The sequence below is a fragment of the Anser anser genome, assembly GCF_964211835.1.
Source record: "Anser anser genome assembly, chromosome: 9".
NCBI lineage: Eukaryota > Metazoa > Chordata > Aves > Anseriformes > Anatidae > Anser > Anser anser.
The window spans coordinates 22,354,718-22,375,007 of record NC_139729.1 but is presented as its reverse complement, the minus strand read 5'-3'; the positions used below and the strand labels follow the sequence as shown (position 1 = coordinate 22,375,007).

The 20,290-nt window shown below is 35.0% G+C and overlaps 1 protein-coding gene across 17 annotated transcripts in view; it reads left to right on the top strand.

Annotated features, from left to right (window-relative positions):
* Positions 1-20,290, top strand: part of NAALADL2 (N-acetylated alpha-linked acidic dipeptidase like 2) — a 441,985-nt gene that overhangs the window by 374,576 nt on the left and 47,119 nt on the right. Inside the window, exons 13-14 of one of the 17 annotated variants that reach the window (XR_014588274.1) lie at positions 993-1,051; positions 6,076-18,414. The exons of 15 other annotated variants lie outside the window; for them this stretch is intronic. Coding sequence is in view for 1 of the 2 variants with exons in the window: in XM_083849053.1 (XP_083705179.1) it covers positions 993-1,001 (9 nt within the window). In the remaining variant the exon portion in view is untranslated. Of the gene's footprint in view, positions 1-992; positions 18,415-20,290 lie in introns of those variants that run through there. One more of the 17 variants, XM_083849053.1, reaches the window with a different exon arrangement.

Sequence of the window (20,290 nt, the reverse complement as noted above, 5' to 3'; positions counted from 1 at the left end):
GCTCTTTCCTCACCATGTCCACTCATCAAGCCCTGGTTCTACAATGGTATATGATAGCAAATGAGTCCTCCTTCATGGATTCATACACATGATGCACTCAGGCTTCTTATAAACTAGAACTACGTAGACCTCACTAACCGATTTCTTTGCTTATTTGAAGCTATCTCTTTTGGAAGAGCAGCTGCTATTGAAACACTTCTTTTGGCAACAACAAAAATCAATTCTCCAAGATCAGCAATGTGCAAATTTAGCATATAGGCACATCAGCAGCTTTGGCAAAACAGCTACTGTTCTGTTTTTTTTCAGTTGGTTTGGTTTACAGTTTTTTCTAGTTACTTAGTTTGTTTTCTAAAAGAAAAAAAAAAAAAGGAAGTACATGTTCCTACACATGGCTTTTGAAGCTCGGCCAGTTAAGGAACAATCACAAGAAAAAAGTCGTCTTTGAAGATTTTTAATAAAACTTATGTTTAACCAGTCCTTAATGCCAAAGTGACTGAAAAGATTCACCAATTATTTTTTTTTCCAAAGACTGAGGGCAGTATGTATTTGATTAATTACTGTGTAATTGATTTTGTGACTTACTGGGCCACGTGTAATTTGAATAATCTGTATTTAAGTATTTGCTTTAGAATTTTGACTAACACAGAAAAATGCTTACTAGATAGTATGACATGAAGCATTTTGAAACTGTTTAAGTTATTAGAAATTATTGCAAATAATTTTAAGTAGGTTCATTGAGCATCACAATTGTCTTTGTTAGAACTTGGTGAAGATTGCAGTAGAATACATTTATTTCCATTATGCTTCTCAGACTGTAGCCCGGGATGTTTTTATATAGATAAATAATATGTGCAGCAATTGGGTGAGATCCTCAGCTAGAGATTTTTGTCATCTTTAGCTTAGCTTAATTGATCTACTTCAGTAGTTTTCTGAGTAGATAGAACAGGAAGTTTTCTAAATTTAATTTATTGTTTACTCTTCTTTACTGATAGATAATGTAGGCACTTCAACCTCATTAACGCTTGGAAAAGGAGATTGATGAACGTAGCAGGTAAAATGAATGAGAGGTGTTCATCTATGAAAGAGATAGATCTATAATCTGATTGCTTAAAAGATCTAATTTGCCAGAACACTTGTCATCAATTTATCTTTGATTTCAGCACTTTAAAGGTGGATTTAGGGCAGATTGCTGCAAGGCCCCGTCATATTGCATTTCAAAATTTAGTGATATCTTAAGCAGAATTTACAGACCTTGTAATCTGAAGTGTGTTTTATAATACATATATCAAGTATTAAAATGGAGAAATCTTTGCCTGTGTGGCAGAGAATGAATTTTTCTATCAGACCAGAAGAATTCAAGTGAAACTCCATTGTTATTAAACACACAAAACTCATAAAAGTATGTGCTATTGTTCAGTAAGTTTTGTCAGTGTTACTCAGCAGCCTACATCAGTGTTTCATGGTAACTAGTCAACTGGAGGTATTAACAATAAGTTTGAAAATACTTTTGTGTTTTGAATTATGCTCGCTAAAGTAGCCTAATAAGACTCCAGGATTACGCAGTTCTAAAAGCTTTAATGGCAGTCCCCCAACAGGGAGTGCCACTGGAGCCACTTACCTAATAACAGCCTTGGAATAGTAATAACCTTTTATTGATTTTTACTTTGGCAGGCACCAAAGTGTTGAAAGGTATGCCAGAAGTGACATAATTGGTTTTATAATGAGTTATGGGTGCTGACAGATGACTCTTGAGAAAATTATTAGTGATCCTGATTATTCCACCCTTCGATTATGGAGCTGCATGAAGTATAACCAACTATCATAATGCAGTTAACTTCTAAAAGTTACATAAAACAGCAATAGTAGAGGAAATACCTTTTTCTGTGTAACACACTGTAGTATTTCTCTCCCCCCTTTTTTTTTTCTTTTAAATAAGCACTTCCAAAAATATGACAGGCAGATTCTTTTCTTGAAGCAAATAGAATAAAAAGCACTGGACTGCAGGATGGTTAGTAAATGAAATCCACATTTTAACCACAGATAAGGTACAGCACAGAAATTTTGATATGAGGAATTCTCTAACAGAATCGTACTGTTCTTTTCTTTTGAAGCATGAGAGGGATATATATTCCCATTTACCCATTGTGTATGGCTATTCATTCTCTAATGTAAGTGTAGGGGATACCCATTCATATTGCAAATGCAGTGATATCCATATCTTTGGTAGTTCTGTTCTGTATCATCTGCCTAAAGTCAAATTCTGTGGCTTGATGCATGCTACCTCTGATAAATATTTGGGTAGGGGATTCCACTTCATCTTCATGCATGGTGCTTGTGAATGAGCTCTTTTTTTGCATGCTTCTGTATTGAAAAAGTTAAAAGTAACTGTGTGTGTGTGTGTGTATATATATGCATAACCTATATATAATATTCCAAATCATTATTGAAATACTAAATTTGTTAAACAGAAGATAATACAACATACCTAAATTAACATGAAGGAGTCAAAAACCTTACTATTCCAAAGTCTAATACTGCATATCAGTACAATAATAGCGTGATGAACAGTAATAATGCTGTATCTTGCCAGAGTTTAAAACCCAAACAAAATCTTGTTGTAGTCAACCAACTTGAAATTTCTTTGCATTTCACTGAAGCACCTGTTGTGTTTTTGGCAGGGATTGCAATCTCTGTAACATCAAGTGGAAACACTTTCACAAAACACGTACAGCATGTTGCAGAGTTTTACTGGAAACATTTCTCCCAGCACATTATTACTGGCATAGCTACTTCAGCAGAGTACATTCACATTCAGGTCTTGTTCCCACTACAACACACCCTTTTTAGTATCTGACTGTTCTTTGAAAAAAGCTGTGTGGGATTGTGCTTATGCATCCCAGTGGCGTCTGTTTCAAGGCAGCTGTGCATCTGGATTTCCATTGATGTGTCTTTCTTTCTCATATAAAAATTTCCTTGGTGTAGAACTAGAGGATTTGGCAGAATGGTTCATGATTTCTAGACAGCAGAGACAGTGTATTACTCCAATCAGAGTTACAACACATATATCAAAGTGCTGCTATGGTGCATGCAGAATGAATTTGAAATATTCTCAAAGCAGAAGTCTGATGCATGCAAGAATATTGCATATCCAAACCTAGACCAGTAAACCCTTTATCCTTGGAAAGCATAGGCATAGATATGGCAGCCTGCCCCTGTATCACCGTGTGGTGTGCTAACCAGAATTTTTTGTTGTATGCTATGAGTTGCCTCATGAAAATGTGACACTTTGAAGTGTCAATCTCCATGGGTAAGTTCTCCAGTTAACTTTCTTCAGTGATCTGTTTCTTTTGATGTCGTTCTTAAAATTCCTGTTTCATTTGGGTGTACCAGACTTTCACGTCAGTTATCATTCTCTTTATCGTCATACCTCTGAAGATGTTGCACAGACCAACAGAACTATCTTGTCTTTTTATAGATAAATTATATTATGATTTCATACTTGCAAAACAAATTGCAAAAGCCTCCAGCCAGCAAACAGGAATGCTGACCAGGGTAGGTGACAGAGATGGTGAATTAAGTTAATATGCAAGAGGCACAGTTTGGGGTGTATAAAGTGAGAAGCAAGCTGGAGAACCAGATTAATATCCATATTTAAAAAAATCTGCTGTTGATAGCAATTTTTTAGGTGTAGAATTTGACCTTTGTTTGAAGACATCAAAATAGTCTGCAGTATCATTTGGATGCTCTGCTACACATAAAAATATCGTGTTTTTTTTTTACCTGAGAAATTGCAAGATGACTTGGTTCATATCTCGATTTTTCCATTAGTCCTCCCACAGCTGACAGTAATTTGTAGTATTTCAGCAGATCCCATCTGCCATGAGGTGTTACAATAATAAGAGGCAAATTTTGTTAGCAAAATCTGATAACATAGGTGCAGCATAATTCTCCAATTGCCAGATAGTCTCCCCGTAATTTACATTACTTGTTTTGCTTTTTCAATCAGCCTCTCATATTCTGGTCCTGAGCATCTTAATGGTGTTTGAGATGTGCAAAGTAGAGCTGTTGTCTGTGGTGACAGCCTTAGTGCATTCACACAAAACCAAACTTGTCTGAATTTTTCTGCAAAGAAGCACAGTGATATTTCACAGAAATGGTTTGATTTAGCACGTATTCTTTTAAGCACACAAGTGAGAGTTTTCATTTTACCTTTAGCCTTCTTGCATGAAAGAACATATAATCCAGTTCAAGCAGAGGGTAAATATAAACCTGCTGAAAACTCCCTCCTGACAGTATGTATTTTATTCTGTAGCTATTGTGAGCAGGGAAAAAAAAAAAAAGGAGAGAAAATCTGGTGATACAAACTATAGCTGTAACTTAGGGGATGCTGTATGAATTGTGGTGAGCAGGGAAGTAACAGTATACAAAGAAAAAAAAATTATTTGGATTTTCTCAACATTAGATGTGAAAGAGGTGACTTTGCTGCTAAAGACATGAGGTGTTCTGACAGACAGTCATGCTGCGTTTGGCCAAACAACGTATCCTCCATGAGCTCTAGCCTAGCTAGTGTAGATACGTTAGGAATTTTTCAGTAGTTCTTTTGTGCTAAAAGCAAATAGCCTCAAGGACTCTTGTACTTTATACTTGAACTTGTATGGATAAAAACTAAGTAATAAAAAGGAGTTGAAATTGCAGAGTCCCTGATAAAGATTTGATGAACCAGCTTCACTGGCCAACACAACTTCACTTGGTTCGGTCAGGTATTAAAAAGCAATGGCACCTCCCAGAATTTTCCACATCTTTTCCTCTGATGTCTCCTTCAAAATGGAGAAAGCATTACAGGACAGAACTAGTTCAGTGTCCTGTACCATTTATTTGTGAAGTTAAGGAAAAATGTCATGACTCTGGGCTTCTTTTGAGTGGCTGGAGTTTAATATGCTTTCAGCTTACAGAACTCTGACAACTAGGAAAATTCCAAAATAACCAGGTAACTGTGGCTCCAAGGGAACTGAACAAGGGAAACTGAATGAACAAGAAAGCACAGCCATTGTTAGTAGCATGCTTTATGTAGATACTATTCCCATGGATTGTCTGTGTGCAGTCCTACCTGTTCAGTGCTCTGACTGTCAGGTGGGAATTAATTCTAAATTCCTTAAAGACATGTATTAAAAGTTATTTTCATCCCATTTTCATATTGCAGCAATGCTATATGCTCTTTAAACAAAGTTAACATTGGCTTCTATCAGAATGTTTCTTAACCAGATTGCTGTTTAGAAACATATTTTTCCTGGACTCTTCTTTTAGACCTAAATTTTACTCAGTTGCTTCCAAGATTCATCTGCTGGCTGTCAGTAGAAAAGGAAAAGTTCATAGCATTATTTTTCAAGGTAGCGTTGCAATTTAAGTGGAGTAAGCAAATACATGTCGCCTTCATTTGATTCAATCACAACACAGGATAAACATATAGCATATCAACATACATAATATATCATAAAATCTTATAATGGAAACCCAGGATTGGTTTTCTTAGTAAAATTTGTGGAAGACTTTTTACTCCAAACTACAGCAATCTGGCTAAATGAAAGAAGATAAGGTAGGAGTGAGAGGAAGCATTTTTTAATCCCCATTTTATATAGCAGTAAAAAAGATACCACCAACAATGGTAGTTAAAATAACTGAGCAACTACTTCATCTCCTCGCCTGAATTCATGAGAAATCCACAGAATCAAGTGACCTGTCTAGGACTATAGACAAAGGCTGGGGCAGAGTTCAATGCTGAGGCTAAATTTCTGAAGTTGGTATGTAGCATCTGTGTTTATTTGCTGTAATTTCAACTACTGGCAATGACCAATTGGGCAGTTCTGTACCGTATACATAAGCCTAGGGAATGCCTATATTAGTGGGACTTTGCTGACTTGGAAGAAGTTACATTGCCTATGGCAATGCCTTCATTTACAATGCCTTTTTTTGCTAATGTAATGCAATTGCATCTCTAGGTGGTTACTGAGTGCTGCATTGGTGACAGATGCTCAGCATAGGCATTTATGACAGGTGTCTTTTTTTCTTTTTTTTAAGGTGGTTGATAATCATGAACGTACTGAGAAGCCACTTCATATTTATTGCAAGTCTAATGATTGTTTTCTATTTTGTCCAATAGTGGCTGTGTGATGGGAGAATTTATTTTCCATCAATTGCTTTTACTTCAAAAACTTAAACTCGTTATGAGAGATATCAAATAATTGGACATGTGCATGCATTTTGTATGGAATGTCAACATGTATTTATATTCAACAACTGAAATCCAACAACTGAAAATCTGAAGCTTGCTACTCTAATAGGTAGGAACATGCCTCAGGTTATTTGAATTTTCTCCTATGATTCCCACTGTCCTATTTTTCACACAGTTACTGAATTCATCAGAGTATAATTTTATTAAACCATTCTTCAGTAACAGTACTACTGTAGCATTTGCTACTAGTTAATACTTTAACTGTCAAGGATACAATCTTTATTCTAGGCATATATACACTGAATTTGGTGGCTATGCAAGGAAGATACAACTTTTCTGTTTTATTAACAAACTGTTATCTCGTTTCTTTTCTCTTCCTTGCCAAAAATAAAAAAATCAGCACTTATGTGTCATGCAGTGTATAAATAGATTTTAATTAACGGCAGTTTATATTATGAACCTGTATGCAACTCTGTCTTCTGAGGGAAACTATGATCGCATTTGACAAAAAAGTCAAATCAGACAATCCTTTCCCCAGAGTGTGCCTCTTAAAACATCGTTTCTTCTAACACTAATGTAGTAATAACTCTTTTTTTAAATTTAACATCATCCAATTTGCATATGACTGGATATGAGGAAAAGTCAGAAAACTTAAATATCTGCTTAAGTGCTTTTTAAAAAGAGATGCAAATTAGCTGCTTATATACTGTAAATGAATTATTTGGTTTTGCAAACAAAAAGTTTTTGTGCAACTTTTGTGGAAGTTGTGAGACAAAGTTAGTAAATACTTAGAAAAAATATGCTGAGTCAAGAAAGAACATAAGCTAAAGGTATTACAAAATCCCAAGAAGAACATATTGTTTATTGATCTGTTTTTATTAGGAGCGTGGTCAATAACAATAAAAAATACTGCCAGTTTGCTGACACACTAGCATTCGTGAAGCTAAGATTAGACCAATTATCATTAAACTAAGTACAGGTGACTAGCTGTAAGCCACAATTATAAAATAAGTACAAGTGTCCTTCAGAGAATTGTGGACTGAAAGATCCTATATCAAAAGCAGAGGAAAATACTAAACTAACCATTTAGGTTATTTCGTATCTTCTTATTTCAGTAGGTACCAGGGAAGAGATCATCTTTGAATAACACCACAGAGTTTTCTTTTATGATGTGTTCAGCACTTTTGAGAGGAGTTAGGTTCTGCTAAGCAGTGACAATGAGCAGGGAGTTCTGTCAGTCCCCCTGTTTCACCTCTGTGAGCCTGTAGCCAGATCTTAGTCCATTTGAGCTGTAAAAGCTATTAGTTCTCTGTTCACAAGAAGTGATAATTGCATTGAAAGAATGTTGTCTAAGCACTTAGTTCAAAAAAGCAAAACCCACTTTCTTGAGTGCATTCCTACTGAAGAAAGGTCACTAATGACTGGACGGGACTTTCTGGCTGTCAGTCATGTTGTAGATAAGAATATTCCCGCAACAGGAAAGGACATAGGTAAATAAGCTTGGTCTTCTACTGGTAAATTTTGCCTCCCGGACTTAGAGTTCAAGTATGATCCCTTCCATTCCTACTCTGAGTCCAGAAGAATGGACTCAAGCCCATGGGTATGAGATCTAGGCAGCCAGCAGGACTGATCACCCCATGCTCCAGCAGTTTGTTGGGCCAGGGGCTGGGTAGGATTTGTAGCGATCTAACCATAAAAGCAAAGCAATATAAAATATGCACTTTTCATTCAATAAGTTTATTCCATATTCTAGAAGACAAAGGTTACACATATCTGTTCTCCTTTTCATGAAATATTTCTGCCATCTTTACAGTGAACACAAATATATTTTTTCTTTTTACAATATTTACCCTACAACCAAAGTTTATAAGCTTCCCTAGACAGTGGTGACATCTGTTGATATAAATACTGTTAAAGAACTTTATTTTAAAGTTTGCTGAATCTAATCTAATGCTGAGTTGATGTCAGCAGGTGGATTTCTGTCTCCAAATATACTTTTTATTTCCTCAGAAAACTTTTGAAATATTGTTTAATGTTTATGACACCTCATACAGTAATGTTCAGAAATGATTAAATATTTTAGTTTTAATAATAGAAATTCATTGATTCATTACCTGTTGCTTGTTAAAATTACTGCTGAAGGAATAACTAAAGAAAGTCCAGATTTCCTTGTATTAAGAACAGGACTTGGACTGCAGAGAATTATTGGAATATGCAAGAGAGGTTTTCTTTGAGACAGCTTTTGAAATTCAGTCAGTCCCGTTGATTGACTGGCAGTACATCTTGATACTGCTTTCCTAAAATGTTTTCAAAAAGCAAATTGTTATGTTTTCTTCCAATGGAAATGATTTTTCTGTTTAATAATCAGAAATAATATTCTGGCTATCAACTTTTTTTTTTTAATATATACCTTCTTGTAAAACTAATGGCCAGGAGATTCATACATTGAGGTTTAATTCTAACCATGCACATGCATTATAGATTTTCAAATATACAGCATCTCTATTATTCATCAAAATGAATTTAAATCAACATTTAAATTAATGTTATGAAGTACAACATTTGGACGTAAAAATATTTTTATAAGGATTTTAGTAACCAATGAACTAAAAGCTACACTTCAGAAGAAAGGATAGAAAATGTTCTAGAGTAATGCAGTAGTATAATCTAGTGTGCTGCACTTTTTCCCTCACTTAAAAGTATGTAGAAATAGAGTTCTATTGTTAATCTTATTTTAAAAAATTGTGCTTCCTGAATGGTGCTTCCTTTGCAGAATCATTCAGGATGATGTGGTGTTTTCTTATAGCCACTCGAGAACTCTTGAATCTCAGTTCTCTTCTTTTTAGGTGAAAGAATAGTTCACGCAAACTCTAGGATTTAGCTTTTTTAATTTCTTATGACATCCTCCTTTCATGCTGATGGGCTAGGAATGTACAGCTTTTTATTAAAGCACTGAGTTCGCAAAATCTTCCTTTTACTGGCTTAATTGAGCTATTTATACACATGGACACTTCAAAATCCAAGTCAGTTTATAGAAAAATAGTCTACTTTTTGATATTTTCTATATGTTTTTATAAGATATTTTAAGTATAATACAAATATATGTAAATATATATATATACACTCAAAACCAGAAAAGCTAAATTTTTAGCCCAACATAATTACAGTTGTACGCTATACAAACTGGCAGGCTTTTTATCACAACTTTCTCTAATATCCAAGGCAACAAACAAAAATCAGACTTCAGCTCAATTTAGAATATTGTTGCAATACTTTGTGATTCTAAAGATTTTATTGCCTTTTTTTTTTCTCCTACAAAAATGGTTTTAGAACACAAAAGTGAAGATTGTACAATTTTTTTTTTTCTCAGTGGTTTGTTTCCCTGGTTTATCCTTCCGAGGAATCTAATTTTAAATAACATTGGTGCATATGTCCAGGTGCCAGACTGTGTTAATCATTTAGATTTCCCTGACTAGTGCTGTCTGTCAGATAAATAAATATGATGTAAACAGATGAGCCCAGATCTAATTTCCATTATAGTTCTACTCCAGTGTACTTCAGTGGAGTTCACTCTGATTTCAACTAGTATATGAGCCAATGGTCTACAGGAAGTGTGCATATAAAGTAAAATATTGGTCAGATTTTAAGCTGCTCACAAGGCATTTGAGCCTGTAAGTACAGATGCACTCTCAGATTTTCAGGTGCAAAATGAGAGGCAGCAGCTGCAAATATGAATCATTATATTTCAAAACAAAATCTGTAGTTTTGTTCTGCTTTGTGAATATAAGATTTATTTGAAAATGAAATTATAATCCATATTCTGCATCCCATCAGTAACCATCCAGTACTATATCATATTGACATTGCTGTGCTTGAGAAGGGAATTTAGCCCCAGTACTTAAAAGGAAACAGAGGACTACTTTGAAGACAAAAGACTAATACTTCCCTATTTATGCAACTGAAAAACTTCATTAGGCTCCACGGAATAATTGCTCTGCTACAGAAGTTCTAGGTATCATTAAACAAACAAACAAAAAATTTAATCAGCATAAAAAGATGGAAACTTTTTTTCTCCTTATTTTTTACTTGCAATATGGAGAACATTCCCTTGTGTCTGCAGCACTTATGGCTCAGTGCGCTATGACTTTTGATCGGCAAATGAATTTTTGAATAGAAAGTCTGTATGTAATATACAAAATTATATAAATTAAATTAAAATGCGATTTATGTAAGTATTTAGAGAAAGATGTAACCTTGATAAAACTATTAGTTACACATCTTGTTTTTAAGATAATTTGTTTGCCTTAATGTGGAAGAACACTACTGCAATTTAAGTTTTCATCTTGATTTTATCCACACTTTTAGAAGAGTCTAAGGATTTTATTTTATTCATTGAATTAAAAGAAATGTTTGCCTCCTCCTGGCTTAGATACATCACTTCTCATTTACTACCCCATCCCTTCCTGTCACCTATGTTCCATCAAATTCTGAGCTGTTCTCAAATTCTTGGCACCTGCTATTGGAATTGGATCTTTCAAAAGACTTGAAACTAACATAAAATCTAAGATCATCAGAAGTATCCATCAGTTTTGTGCTGCTGATTTTGTAGATTCACAGTTCCCCTAAGCCAATTTGAATACTGCCACAGACTGAGCAGGATCAAGTTCAATCTGACTGAAAAATAATCATTTGGTTTTGTTGGTGGTTTTGTTTTGGGGATTTGTTTGGGCTCTCAGAACTGATTTGCCATACAAGATTTACTGCCCACATAGAGACGACAATGAGAAGTGCATGCAGAGAGTAACGTAGAAGCAACTATTTCAGCAGAAGCATAATTTTTGATAGACTTTGAATGTTAAACTGAAAGGGTGTTGAAATTGACCCAAGGAAGATAGGTTATTTGTGTACAATACTGCAAGTTGATTCTTATATCTGCCTTCAATACCTGTCTTTTTTTTTAAAAAAAAAAAAAAAGGTCATTTCCAGGTTTGTTGTTGATTTTATTTTAGTAGATTTGTAGAAGCATCATGGCTAAGCTTGCCAAAAAATAACAAATTGCTACTTTTCAACATACCTAGGGCGCATTGTGGCTGGAGAGTGATTTATTCTGAACTTTGAATGAAGACAAGAGAAACAAATTACATAGCCTTTTATGAAACTCATTATTAAATCTGGACTTCAGGAACTTACTGTGCAAATTATTATTGGAATTTATAAAACCTAATTAAGAGTTAATGCATAAGAGCTGTATTTTAATTTTGATGCTAATGGCTGAGTACCAAAATTCTAATTTATAAATAAATGTATTGCATGTACTGTACAGTGCAATGAAAAAATGTCTAAATCATAAGGGTGTTTTTTTAGGATTTATTGGCAAGATTTGCATATATATTATGTTTTTTACAGAATTGTTCTAGGGTTTGTAAATATGCTTAGGATCAATAAATCCATTTGGACAATATTTACTGAAAATCTAAGGATAGTATATTATTTGACTCATAAGGAATTATACATTTTAGTGAGATTCCTAAAAATAGTTCCCTATTTTAAAATTCTGGCAGTATTTGTGGTGAATTAATGAAAAGCAAGGCAGATTTGCATCTCCCAGTTTTATTAGGTAGCCATTTTGTTTATTTACCGTTAATAAACTTGTTTCGTAATGCAGCTTTATGTGTTGCTCTGTACCTAAAGAAAAATTAGTTCCTATGCTCCCTGTTTAAGAAAGCTCTGCTTCAGAATTAAATCAAACCACAAATCTGGTCAAGCTTGAATTGTAGAGGTGTTTGCTATTACTCAGACTCTAGTAGTTTGTTGTGCTATTAATTTTTTTGCAAACAATTTTGCTTGCCACAAGCTATGGTTAAACAAAGTTTAACTGGGGAAATTTTACAAATAAATAAATATTTTATTTTTTTTTAACATAAATCTTATAAGCTCAAAGGTGTATCGTTTTGTCAGGAACTGCACTGCCAGCTAATCATTTTCTACAGCCAGTTTTTATTTGATAGATAAAAAGAAGAGATTATATAACCATTTAAAGTTTTCACTTTTTCTATTTTGTGTAGCCAAGAAGAGGATTTTATCCAGAAAGACTATGTTTATGTTTACCTTCTGCTATGCTTTTTCCCTCAGACTGTTTATGAGTCTGGAAACAGAGTGCAGATGAGTTTTAAACCACCTTTATGAAGTCTCATGATTTATAAGCTGTGTACACCGGCAGTACACAGTTATGTGTTTAATAATTGGATCTAAATATGTGCTTGATTCAAACATCAACATTAACTAGCATTTACAAAACAAAAGAGCAAAGCTCTGTGTTTAACCTCTATGATTCTTCATGAGAAATACACTTCATATAATACTGAATTCCTAGCTTTTACTTTAAATGGCAGAAAATGAAGTGCAGTTGAGTACACGATAAGCCACATTGCACGAGGTGTCACCATGTTCACTGGAACCACACTACGCAGTGCTTAAAAGTTCCTTGAAAAGGCCATGTTCCTCTTTAGTTCTCTCATGTGAGCTGCCTTCTTGAAGAAAGATCTGTGATCCTAGAGCAGCACTGATCTCAAATGGTCAATATTAATTTTATTTTGACATTAAAAAGAAAATCTACAGTCTCAAATATTAACAGTTGCCATTCCTAGCAGCTCTACTGTAATAAAAAAGACAAAGATGATAATGAATAAGAGATTGTAAAATTATATGAGCGTATTAAAAAACAGAATAGTTCAGTTGGAAGGTAGCTACAAGGATCATCTATCTAGTTCCACAGCCAGACTTCTGAGCTAACCAGAAGTTAAAGCATGTTATTGAAGACAATATCCAAATGCCTCTTGAACACAGACAGGCATGAGGCATCAACCACTTCTCTAGGTAGCCTCTTCCAGTGTTTGACCACCCTTACAGTAAAGATATTTTTTTAGTCTGAACTTCCCTTGACGCAGCTTTGTGCTGTTCCCACGTGTCCTGTCCTTGGTGACCAGGGAGCAGGGACCGGAGCCTCCCTCTCTGCTTCCTGTCCTCAGGATGTTGCAGCAAGCAGTGAGGTCGCCTCCCAGCCTCCTATTCTCCAGACTGGACAATCCAAGTGTCCTCAGCCTCTCCTCAAGGGGTATGCCCTTTTACCTCCTTTGTTACCCTCCTCTGGATGCTTTCAAGTATCTTAACAATGTTTTTATATTGTGGAGACCAGAACTGCATGCAGCATTCAAGGTGAGGCCACTCCAGTGCTAAATATAGATGGGGAATCGCCTCTTTTGGCTGGCTATGGTGCTGTTTCATGCACCCCAATGCAGCTTGTCCTCCTGCCTGCCAGGACACACTGCTGGCTCTCACTGAGAGAGACTGATATCTCTCCAATTCTCCAAGGTATCTAGATCCCTCTGCAAGGCCACATCCCTCCAGAGAGTAAACAGCCCCTCCCAGTTTAGTATCATCAGCAAACTTGTTAAGGATGCATTCAATATCAGGCCTTGTTCTCCCTGGCCAATTCAAATTTGAATACTATTTATCTTTTGTGAAATGGTGATCCAAAAGAAAGTACTTCTCAGCTAAGAAAATAGCACATGAAATGAAATACATCTTGGAATCATTGACTGAACATATTTACATAGTGCTGTTTGATTTCAGACTAATTGCAGGGCAAGGTTGGGCCTTTACATAAATATTGTCATGCCTTAAAGTGATGAAGAAAAAGGGGCACAGGAAGATTCTGCTTTAACTGACATAAATGATATTCTTCTGAACTTAATGTTCTAGCCACGGCAATCCTTTGGACTGACATGAGGCAAATTTTGAGTTTTTTTCCCTTCTTTTTTCTTGAGATAAACTGAACAAACTTGTAGGTGACAGGAACCTCACATGAGATCCTAATGAGGCAAAGAGAATGAAACATTTCTTTTTATGCTGAAGTATCAAAGTCAGTGGCATTTTATCACATTAAAAAAAAAAAAACACCTTGCAACTCGATAGATATTTTTCAAAATATGGAGGATAGAATGCTAAATATTGAGAATATTAGTTAATAAAAAAACTTGTCTATCTCCTCACTTTATTCCTCTTCCCATACAAAGTTGTGTATGATAGTTCGTTCATTCGCATTCATTTTTTCTTGCAGTAGAAAATCTCTGTCTACACTAAAATCTCACAGGGCATTGGGAAATGCTGATTTGTTACATAGAACTTTTTCTACTTGTTTCCTAAGAATTTATTTTTATCTTTAGATAAAGTGTGTTAGAGATTTGTTCAAGTGATTTTTCTGAACCAGCTTGTCTTAGAAACTGTATGTTCTAAATGCTTCATTTACATCATTGCATTTGAAATAGACCATTAGCCTAAATGAGTACTTTCTTACTTGCTGTTCCAAAGAGCACTGTTCTATCAGTCAAACCCACATAGAAATAAGTAAATGTGAGAAAATAATTTAAGGAAACTAGATATTAAGTAGATGTTGTTAGAAGTCATCAATTAGAAACAAGCAAATGAAAAACAGAAGAATTTACTTCCAATCTTTAAAACATTCTTCACCGGCAAACTTCAAAATTTCTGCTTTTTTATGTTTAAATGTTTCTTAAAAAATACAAAAATAAAAAAAAACAAAAAAAATCATCTCAAAAATTCCAATTATGCCTTACTCTATTTACCGGGCAATGCAATTCATGACAGTTAGATACGCTATTAAGAACACCCATATATTTCTTTGAAAGGCTCTTGTTTCACCCATTTTCTGTTGAAAATTAGATCACTCCTGTTTATGTCTAGAGTTTTAAAGAGATGCTACTGCATTCTTCTGTACTGCATTAGAGATAAACAAAGTAACTCATGAAACAGTCACAGCATGAAAAAGAACAAGATCATGATAGTATATATGTCTTAAACAGATGGAAAGTTAATAATTATGAACATTAGTACCAGGCCCCATAAAAATACATACATCTCCGCAGAGTGCATTCTGAATAAGATAATGCTTGTGATATGCACTACATGAATTATTTGTTAGAGCCACCTTCTCAACAAAGCTGTGAAAAAGTTACAGAGTGGGAAATAATGCGTTAATATCATGGCATCCAGTTTTGCAGTGTGGGCCACATTTTTGCAGATACTGCTGCATCACATATGACAGAATCTATGAAGTATTTGATTATGGTCCACCTCAGAGAGCTTTTTTTTTTTCCAAATAACAATTTGGAAGTTTGCAAAAAAGATGAACTTTCAATGAAGGAATTAGCTACTTACATTTAAAATATAGTTTATGTGTTATCTGGCACAGTTGTGAATTAATCTGTTTTCTGGAGAAGTACGAAGATACTCTTCAGTCATTTGAATTTTTTAATGAAACAGAAGTAAACAAAAATAATATATTCAGTAAACAAAAGTAAACAAAAATTTGGTAAAGAAAAATCTTGAGATATTTAGGTACAGTTTAATTCCTGAATCTACAGCAAATGCTTTTATTTCATCGTGCTGTTAGAATTATATCATCAGTCTCTCATTGACTAGTTGTCAGAAAAGACAGATCCAGAATATTTTTTAAAAGCAAAACTGCACATACCTGGAAGATGTAATTTTTCTCCTCTTCATGCCTCCTGCTGGGCTTTACTGTCACTGGTTTCCCACACCTCATTGCAGGAGGTCTGAGGATTCTTTAAAATGGACTCAGCTGATATGCTTCAGCTTTTTAAGTACACCATTGGGAGAGACTTGTCCTGTGAGGTGGAGAGGCTTAACTTTTAACTTACTCAGCAGTTGTATACTGACAAGAGAAATTATTTTCTTACTTGCCAGAGAAAACAAGTTCGAACATTGGCAGAAACACCCAAATGCTGACAAGCTTTGGACAGTTGTGTTGTTGTTATGTAACAGAAGACAGTGTCTACGTGGACACATTTTTAAGAGCTGAGCTTTAGTTCCAAAATAAAGCACTATACATCTGGGTCCCACTTAATATCTTAAGCATTCAGCTTGTCCAGAAACAGATGAAGTTTTAGTGTTGACAATCAACTTTTCAATTTCCATTTATATGCACAATAAGTTATTTTTTCCCACTAATTTTAAAAGCAGAAGAGATCAATACTTACAAATACATGCACAGTTTTTAAAATAGCAAGCCCTTAGAAAGCACTAGTGTGCATAAAGTTGTTTCAGAATATATTTGCTAGTAGTGAAGAGATGCTATTTCTCTCTGTAACTGCCTGTCCCATACCTCTAGGGAAAGTGAAACTAAAGACAAAAAAACCCTTCTCCTCAGGACATGAACATAGTCATTTTGTTGTGTTTTATGTTGATGGAGCTCTATTGTGTGCTGGATTCTATTCTTGAACACAGGCCTAATATCCCCAAATGGCCAGAGGTAGAATGCTGGACTTAAGTGAGTCTGTATGTGGAATGTAAGCTGTTTTAATACATTTCTAAAGCAGAAAGGTATGTGATGCTGTCTATATATTGACAGGTATTATGCATGCTTTTTTTTCTTCTTCTTCTTTTTTTTTTTTTTTTAACTACAACTAGTCACCAGTTTTGATAGTGCTGGCTATTTGAAGATATCAGCTGTCCCAGATGCGCTATGTACACAGAAACATTGTGAGCACCTATCTGGTAGCTTTGATTATTTTTGCTTATTATTGCATTTTTATGAAGATTATGGTATATTTTGACCATGAATAAGTTCTGTCTTCACTGTTAGTGATTCTGACAGTCATTGAGGTACTTCAAAATTGGATTAGAAACCAAAGCAAAGAAGTGAGAAACCCAAAAATGGAAGCATGGTTTTGCTCAGTGCATTCAGTTTAATAACATTTTTCTGGTTACAGTTCAGGCTGTAAAGTTCAGTACTTTTACTTTATTCTACCATTTGAGAGGACCGAAAGAAGCACAAATTATAACAAAAAAAAAAAAAATTCACCATGTTCTTGCACTAAATTGAGAATTAAGTTGTCCTGATTCTGTGGAGATATTTTGTTCAATAGCCGTTGCTGTGTAGGAATAATTTTGCTACCCAGTAAGTACTGTTTGATAAATCCACTATCTATGCTGGTGGGTTGTCTCTGGGGTTTTTTGCCATTGTTTCAGAAGCCTGTTAAGAAACATTTCTTTAAAGGCCTAGAGTGTCTTTCTCCATTTGCTGCAATTTTCACTGTTTCACCATGGTGAAAACAATATAACTCTTGCTTCTGTTTGCTGTTTGTGCTTTCTGTGTCTCAGTTACTGGTTATTAAATCTGACATGCAAATTTGAGATAATTATATGCACATATGAAATTAAAAACATTTCCATTCAGTGCAAAATATATGTTCTTACTATACCGCTTTGAAGAGCTATGCCTTACAGTACTGAAATATGTTTCATTAAAAACCTTCAAGTTTTGTAGATTTCAGCTTGAATTGGTTCACTGATGTGGATCATAGAAATTGAGCTGTTCTTTTGAGAATATTGTAAGAAGAAGAACAACAAAAAGTCTTTTCCCTAAAATACGCCTTTTACTTGTCCTGACTTTCTAGTATCTCATTTAAAGCTATTTATATCATTATGCTTTCTATTGTACTTGGACAAAAAAAAAAAAATTTAGTGAAACTTCTTAGAACTCTAGTACTTTTTAGAAGACAGGGACATAACTGAACAGAGTAACTCTATCACAGTCACAAAGTAAGTCTATCACAGCTCTAAAATCCTAGTCTCTAATACTTGCCAGTGATCATTTCCTGGATACCCAGCCTATACAAACTGGAAAAGCAAGTCACTATTATGTATGAATTAGACTTAAATCCATTTGCTCATTATGTGAGACTAAGATGAGTCTCCAGATTCAATTCATGTCTGGGAAATTTGTCAACACGGAACCTGAGATACTGCAATCTGGTTGTATTTTCTGACTCCCTAATTCGCTTGCCTACAGCATCTCATACTGACTAAATCTTTCAGGGCATTGCAAAATCTTTTCATTGAAAGTCCTTAAGTAGGGCTCTTTGGGTGTTCTTAGGAATGCTTTATAAGCATTTGTAATCAAGAATCTGCTAACAAGCAGTTTTCATATTCTCATTCCCGTTTTTTTTTCCAACTTTCATATTGTCTAATGTAATCTGTTAAAGGTGTGTAAATGACTTTTAAGCAGGGGATTGAAATATATAATACCTTGCATAATCATGTGATCTTCTCCATTATTATGTACATTATTTGCAAGTTATGTTCCAGAGACTCACATACATAACAGCAATTCAGTCTGTATTCTCACCTTAATTTTTAAACAGCTATTTTGAAGGGGCATATACATAAGGGACCCCTCCTCCTGGATCTATTATGAGAGATTGTTTTAATTTCATTTCTCTGCCAACTGCATAAGGTATAAGTTTACTTTTGCATTTCTTTTTACTTAGGATGTGTCTCACCATAGTCCTTTTCATGTACGTCTGCGGTTGTTTCAGTGGCTGTTGGGTCACCTGAGGTGCACTCCACTTCAGAACTCAGCTTTTCCTCCGTCAGAGTGCAGGTCTTGTGACTAAAGCAGTAAGCTAAGGATTCATTATACTTCATAGATGAAATTAGTATAGGCCACTAAATCACACCTTAGCTTATTGATTTAGAACATCCTAATGTCCCCACGACTACTTACATGCCACAGAATTCCCTCTCCATCTCTTTTCTTAAAATTATGTTGACATGTGAGTCTGAAACAACACCGTCAGTCACAAGACTATGTAAATACTTTCATATAAGATGATGTGTGAATTTGGACAGTTTCACTTTTTGTGCCCTTCACGTTCTCCTTTCATCTTCAATACAGCAATGTAGAAGAAAAAAATTGTCATCGGTCAGTTATTCAATGTTGCTTATATGTCTGACTGTACATGTACTAGGGGAGCAGCGTCACAAGTCATAAAGCACCTTATGGTAAAATGGGGTTCATCTGCTACAGAACATGTACTGGTAACTTGTGCTTAATAAAGATGATCTGGAACCTTTGAGTCTTAATAATAAGTGAAAAGGGAAGCAAGAAAACAAAGAAAGCTTAGATCTGGGGTAAGCCCAAAAGACAGAATACAGTGGGTAAAGGCACAAAACCTGTCCCATCAGCAATATAACTGTGTCTTTCTCGTGAAAAACGGGTTATATTAGCCTGAGGAGAACACTCTGAATATGGCTGTATCAAATACAAGTACTTAAATTAGCTCTGATATTTCTGCATGACAGAGTTGAGCAGCCTTCCATGAAAACAGGACTGATCAAGAGGACTGCGCTTATGGAGTGCGCTGAATTCCCATTCCAGAATGGAAGGTTGTGAAGGTTACATAAATAGCACAAATAGTGTATCTCAACCAGGGAATATCTTCTAGATATCACGTGTAGACCTGTGATATCAATTTGCTACGATTATTGCCTTAAAAAGTCTGTAGCTGAAACTCACCATTTTACGTATTTGGAACTTAGAATAAGAGCTGATTTTTTAAAAAGCTATCTGTTGTTAGCATGACTGATTAGAAAAGAAATTAAACATGCAAACTACCTTAGGATTTGATGAAGGACATGTCCATAAGTTGTAATCACACAGACAGGAAAAATTCATATAGGGCATAGGAAAAAAATGGAAGCAGTCATGAAAAAAATGGAAAGTAAACATGAAGAAATGTAGTCATTTGATTTACAGGCTAACACTTCTCATTTTCAAGGGAACGCAAAGAAATCAGTGAAATTCAGAAGATCATAAGAGCTGAAGTGGGTACTTTTTTTTTAGAGTTTCTATTCTCAGCTTGAACAATTCCCTAAATTTTCATAGAAATGACAGAAACCACATCCTTGATATTGAGGTAAGTCTTTCTGCCAACTGTTGAGTTTTAATCGAACACTTGAAGCAATCGAAGCTATTCAGAAAGAAGGTCACCAAAATTTAATGCTGACAGAATAAAATTGTTTTTCTAGCTTGTTCTGGGTTGGAGCATCCCAGACATGAGTAGAGACTGGGAGAAGAAGTCACTGAGAGCAACCCTGCAGAGGACTTAGGGGGGGAATTCCGGTGGTCAAACCCCAGGTAGATTGTTCTTAGCAGACTATAAAACAGAATTAATTCTG